Source organism: Acanthisitta chloris, unplaced genomic scaffold, assembly GCF_000695815.1.
Source record: "Acanthisitta chloris isolate BGI_N310 unplaced genomic scaffold, ASM69581v1 scaffold23290, whole genome shotgun sequence".
NCBI lineage: Eukaryota > Metazoa > Chordata > Aves > Passeriformes > Acanthisittidae > Acanthisitta > Acanthisitta chloris.
This window is the reverse complement of record NW_008651492.1, coordinates 66,468-72,467: the sequence shown is the minus strand read 5'-3', so window position 1 is coordinate 72,467 and position 6,000 is coordinate 66,468. Positions and strand designations below refer to the sequence as shown.

General features: G+C 39.8%; 1 protein-coding gene across 1 annotated transcript in view; it reads left to right on the top strand.

Moving 5' to 3' along the window:
• Window positions 1–5,341: 5,341 nt before the first annotated feature.
• The window catches only part of CDH20 (cadherin 20, type 2), a 37,904-nt gene continuing 37,245 nt past the window's right edge, over window positions 5,342–6,000 (top strand). The window contains exon 1 of the mRNA XM_009073549.1: window positions 5,342–5,705. Coding sequence (XP_009071797.1) covers window positions 5,463–5,705 — 243 coding nt within the window. The 5' untranslated portion in view covers window positions 5,342–5,462. The remainder of the gene's footprint in view (window positions 5,706–6,000) is intronic.

The following is a 6,000-nucleotide window of genomic DNA, read 5'->3' as shown; positions in this document are numbered from 1 at the left end:
CTTAATGCAAAGGTGTTTTATGACAAAGCAGTAAGCAAATGAGAGTACAGGAAACCTAAGCAGTAATCTGTGAAAACATAAAAGAATAATCCATTTCATGATGGGTAAAAAAAAACTGCGTAATACTCATACCCTCACCTTGGGTTTAAAATATCACAAGAAATTCAAGGAGCACAGTAAATAGCTCACTTGCAGAATTCAGTCAAGTTTAATTTCTTCCAACTGCGGTCATTACCAAGTTGTTTGGGTCTTTTTGGCAAAGTATCTGGGGAAAAAAATTTAAATGTGTCATTAAACAGAAATCATTTTCTATTAGCATATTCCTGGTACAGTGTATGTGCTGTTAAGAAACATTTGTATTAGAAACATCACATATATTTGTGTATTCTTGTACAGAGAAAATGGAAGAGGAAGTTTAAAACCACTTGTCTCCTTCTTCCCCACTTTCTCAGTATAATACATCCCCTCCAAATGAATTGCTTCCACTCAAGCAATGTGCCTGCATGGGATCCACTAAGGCCTGTAGCATTCTCCAACAGTACCGAGTTCACACAGCGAAATCCATTGGAAGGACCAGGCATAAAAGATATAAGCATGTAATTAATTTTATGAATGCAAATAGTCCACTGACTTTCTGGGAGACCATTTGCTCAACGTGATGAATACGCTAAGCGTGACTGTAAACCTTTTCAAGTCTGAGCTTTTTGACTATAAACCCCTTGACATTTATGTAAATATGTACTGAGTACAATACATTTCAATCCCAGTGGAACTCTCTGGATACTCATATGGTCACCCAAACTATTAATGTTTTTATCCTTTCTTTGGAAGTGTTGTTCTCTTCAGAATTAACAAGATAAATGGGTCACTTGCAAGAAATGCTAGAAGTTGGTTCTGACAGTTATTTCATTTTCCTTTTCATCTTTGCCCAGAATGATATATTCAATTAAGAATAGCTTAATTACAGAACAAATATGTGTTGGGGGGTGTCATTAAAATTGGAGCATGAAGAGTAGCTCACATTTGGAATACGCCTACTTTAATTTGCAGTATGGGCTTAAAGAGAAGTTTGCATTGGTGGAAAGTGCATTATTGTGACTCCTTTTTGGGTAGAACAATTAAATAGTTCCTTTGTTCCATGTATAGACCACCAGTTGCTCAGAGTTCAGTCGGGTCTTTGTGGGTCTTTGTGAAGCCAAAAGCCATATTTGTAACTGCTGACTGACGAGAAAAAAGGATTTTCAGCAATGTTTGCGAGGCAAGAACAGAGAAAGTAACCTGAACAACTGAGCTGATTATCAAATATTCATCACAAAAGCAGGGGCAAGAAAGGCGTTCACTTTGGGTCAAGGATCTAAACTGCACAGATACACCTAAGTGTTTTACAGTGGAATATTCAGCTGTGACTAACAAACTGGGTTATGAAACATTTAAATTGCTCTTGAAAAATAAAACACCCTTTGCAGAAATCACACAGATTTTGGTCATACAGTGTTCCTGGGCTCAATAATTTTTTTTGTGTTAGCAAGGAAAACAAGATTTCCCTCTCTTTACTGCCTTCAAATCCTTTGCACCTCCATGCTAGGCACATTTCTATAATATATTTCATATGGAAAGGAGAGGCTCATCAATTCCATCTTTGCAGATTTCTTTAAAGAATGCATTTTGAAGGGCCCCAAGAAATAACTTGCAAACATTAAAAGTCCAGTTCTGCCTCACTCAGTCATGCCAAGAAACCCCTTCCTGTATGATGGGTCGCCCTGATTCCCTGCAAGGAACTGCTACTCCTCCCTCAGCCTGAGGCAGAAGAACAGACTGCCTCAAAGCCTGCACCATCCATCTGTGGCAAAAACCACTAAGGTCCACTTAAATCTAGAGATCCCACCAAGCTAGCACACTCAAAGCATATGGCTATTATCCTAACCAACTGTTGCATCTACAGTCTAAGTGACCCTGTACTCATCCATCACACTCAGCTGGTGAAGAAACCATCTGCATGAGTCCTCTGAAAGACTCAGTCATCCATAGCCTCAGCTGTAGCTCAGCCATCACTTGTGCTACCACACAATTCAAATACTAAACGTATGTGAATGCCTTTTTATGCTGCTGAGAAATACTTCTCTTGACCAGCAGGTCTTGCACATGCAGAGACCAATAGTACACCCCTGGGGTTGGTGAAGCTGTGGGAAAAAAGCCCCAGAGAGATCAGCAGCACCTCAGTCCAGAAGTTAAAAATATCTTTTTCATTCTTTTAACACCAGCTGGGGACCTGATACAGGGAAAAAAAAAGGTAATTCTCCTTCAGCCTCAGAGAGAGAGGAACCATTCTAGATTAAACACTGTTATTAATAGTAGTAATTTGCCTTTAGGCGAGAAGCAAAATGCGATGAGTTTAAGCCTGCTTGCTCACAGTTTCGGAAAGGCATGAGACACCAGAAACTCTGCTATTAACAAAAAAAAAATAAATCTCTTCCATTTCAACACTAGTGCTTTCTTCCATTCCTACAAAAATAAATTACCACATCACCATGGGCTGGCATTAAATGGAGAAATTACTGGTACTCAGGGAAGGAACATCCTTTTACAAGACTTTACATTACTTAATGGCAAGTTTCCTGACAGTTGCCATACCCCAGAATAAGACTGCATTGGCAATAAGAAATGTTCTTAGGGATGTTGCTCCTGGGGACCACTGAGTTGCACACTGTTTTCAAGGAAGGTTCTTCATGGAACTGCAGTGCAAAGCTGAGTGGCATTCAAATGACAAAAGCTCTTATCACAGACAACCCGAAGCATTTATGTCCCTATTTTTGACCTTTACTTCACTGCTTTTACTTACTTTGCTTTCAGCTGATATAATGCTCATGTGCATAAAAGCATCTGATGATCAGATTTCCTTTGCTATTGACTCATTACAGGTAGACTAGTAACTCTGCAAGTTCATTTCACAATGTCTTGATACTACCTTGCCTAAGCATTGTTGATCCTTGATGGTTGAACTTTAATTGCAGGAGACATCTGGCACCGTAAGTTTTGAATTTGTGGTTTGGGAGTTCAACTACAAACACAATTCTCATTGCCACAGGAATTGGTCCATCATGTTGTATCACCTCTTTGTCACATAAACAAAAATGTAACTGATCTGTGCAGTAGATGGAGTTTCTTAAGGCAAAAACCCAGGCAGGATCTTGGTTACTGGATCATAGCCTGTCACCACTTTCCCTTCCTGTTGCATGGCAGAGGCAGAGTTGGGTTCCCTCAAATCATGTTGGGGAGTGGTGGGAGGCCCTTCACCACATTTACTCACCAGCAAAACATGGGTTTTAAATAATGTCCCCCTGACTTTGATGAGAATAACTTGCTGTTTACAACATGCTCAAGAGCAAGGTGGGTGTACTTATGTGCAGAGAGCTTCAGCCTTCTTTCCCCAGTGTAAATGTGTACTGGCTATTTGGAGTGAAGGAGTCACAGGATCGAAGGAATCACAGGACAGAGAGAGACAAGCACTGCACACACAGCACTTGGACTCCTTTGATTGTGGGCATCCAGCAGGCCTAGCCTTGTTCCTGCCTCATCCCTGCCTCACACAAACAGCTGTCAACTTCTTCACTATGGTCCTTCTGGGCTTGTACTGCTCAGAAAAATAGCCATTCTTTGGCTTTGCAGACAATAAGCCCTAGCACATTATGTAGCCAGTGTCTAAACAACCAGCAGTTCTGTACATTGCTCTGCTTAGAAGAGATTTACCATGTTTTTTGCTTATAGTTTGTCCTTTCTTTATTGTATCTATTCAGCCTTAGGTTGTAAACCTTTCTAGGTAAAGGGCCTATTAGTTTGCTACACTTCATTACTATATAGGCTAGCAGCACTGTGTAGGCTTTATACTTGGAAATATTATTTTGTGTAGAAATTAGTCTTAGTTATTTTGTCTTTACTCCCCCTGTGGACATCTATTCCAGACTTACACGGCTGTTTTCAGATTTCAGCCAACTTTTGGATTAATTTCTGAAGTTCCATTTCAGTAGATTTCTAAGTTTACCCAGTTCTCCAGTTGTACCAGCTTGAATGCTGGGGAATTTTCAAACACTCTCTTCTTCTCTGTTAAAAACATTGCATTGTATCAGTCTTCACTTCAAAATATTATCATGCAACTGTCTAAAATACTCTTTAGGAGTTTGAAGTCTTTCAAGGATCTCAATTGGAAATATTTGACAGACATCTCCTGCTACATTTTATTTCCACAGGATAAAACAATTAATTAAGCATAAAGACCTAAGTATAGAACAGCAGTAAAATGAAGTGTGAACTACTTGCTTAAGCCTCAGAGCTCCATAGGCCTTTCCTAATGAGTCTGTTTGTCATGAAAAGAGAAGGAAGAGTTATTAAGAACAGCAAAAATACTGGGCCAACAGAGGATGTGTGGAGTGTTTTGACAGAATAACTTGAGTGCAGCACCAAATCACTAAACTCAGAAAAATGGTGAAGGAAAGGCTGGAGTGAGGTCACCAACTAAACTGACTTCATGACAACAAAAGATCCTAGACTGATGAGAAAATGTCGTCTGATAGAGGTCAGCATTCCTCTGCCTAAACAGGTCTTTCAGGCTTGTGTAGGAAAAAGTGTGTTAGCTTGACTTGCTTGGACATATTACACAATAGCATGTGGCCATCAGCACTGTGAAACCTTTTGTGGGTTATAAAATGATTAACTGACCATTCAGCTTCTAGAAATGTTGCATTTGTAGCAGCAATCAGCTCCTCAGAGTGGAGGCAGCAGAGTGTGAAACCTGAATTCAAGCAATGGAGAGGCTGAAAGAATAATTAAAACTAGAAATAACTTGGAGCTGCTAAAAATTATATTCAAGGTTTGCAATATAGCAATAATATCTGTATGTATGTAGACATGTGTGCAGGGACGTGTGTGTAATGACAATGACATAGTTTCTGAACAGAAAGATGGTTTCCAAATATTGTTCAGCAGCTATCGTAGCTTTCCAGAGTGAACTGTTTTTAAATATTCTCTAAGGACTTCTGGTCATAAATATTTCTAAAGAGTGTGCACTTGGATCATGCCAATCAATATCATAAAGTAACACTACAGCTAAATTAGCAAAGTAGAGAACTCTTACTTGTGACTACACCCTGACAATTCTTTTATCTAAGGCTCCAGGTCTGCAGCTTATATGGTAATAGCATTTCTGGTTTCAGAAGGTGTGCATCCTGATACAACATTTTTATATAGAAGATTAAATAGTTTATAGCATATTTTCCTGTTGAGGAAACTCTTTTACCTTGGGGAAAAAAATCATCCTCCTATGAATTTCCTTTAACTTTACAGGTCACCACCTTTCTGAGAGCCAAGATCTGTCCTGCACTTTTCAAAGGACTACACAGAGGACCTACTTTCTTCTCAAGGGACCTAAGATACTGTCTTTGGAGTTCTAAGTCAGTCCAAGTACACGGATGTGGACTTCAGGTAGAATGAGCAATGCAAAGAACTTGTTTGGACTTGGCATCTCCTTGTATTTTTGGGGACTGATGGACCTTACTACAACTGTACTGTCAGGAAGTGCCAGGCCCCTCACGGAAGGGCAAGAAGATAACCTGTCAGAAAAGCTGCATCAGCGTATGAAGAGAAGCTGGGTGTGGAACCAGTTCTTTGTTCTGGAGGAGTACACAGGAACGGACCCTCTCTACGTTGGGAAGGTAAGACCCACACCAGGAGGATATCTGTCATATATCTGGTATACATCTGTGTATTTGCGAACTGTGGTGAAACACAGGATGTTTTCCTAAGTGCCTTTACCGTCTTTATGGCAACAAATTTATCCATATTAATTTCACTTCTGCTCCCAAGAGCTTTTGCCCCATTTCACCTTCATTTGGGAAGAATTTCTGTTTCAAGGAGCTGTCAATATATTTGCCTGTTTCAAAGAGATCTGCTGCATCAATCATCATCTGTAATTTGAGGCAGTATTAGAAAATCTGCAGTGATCTTTCC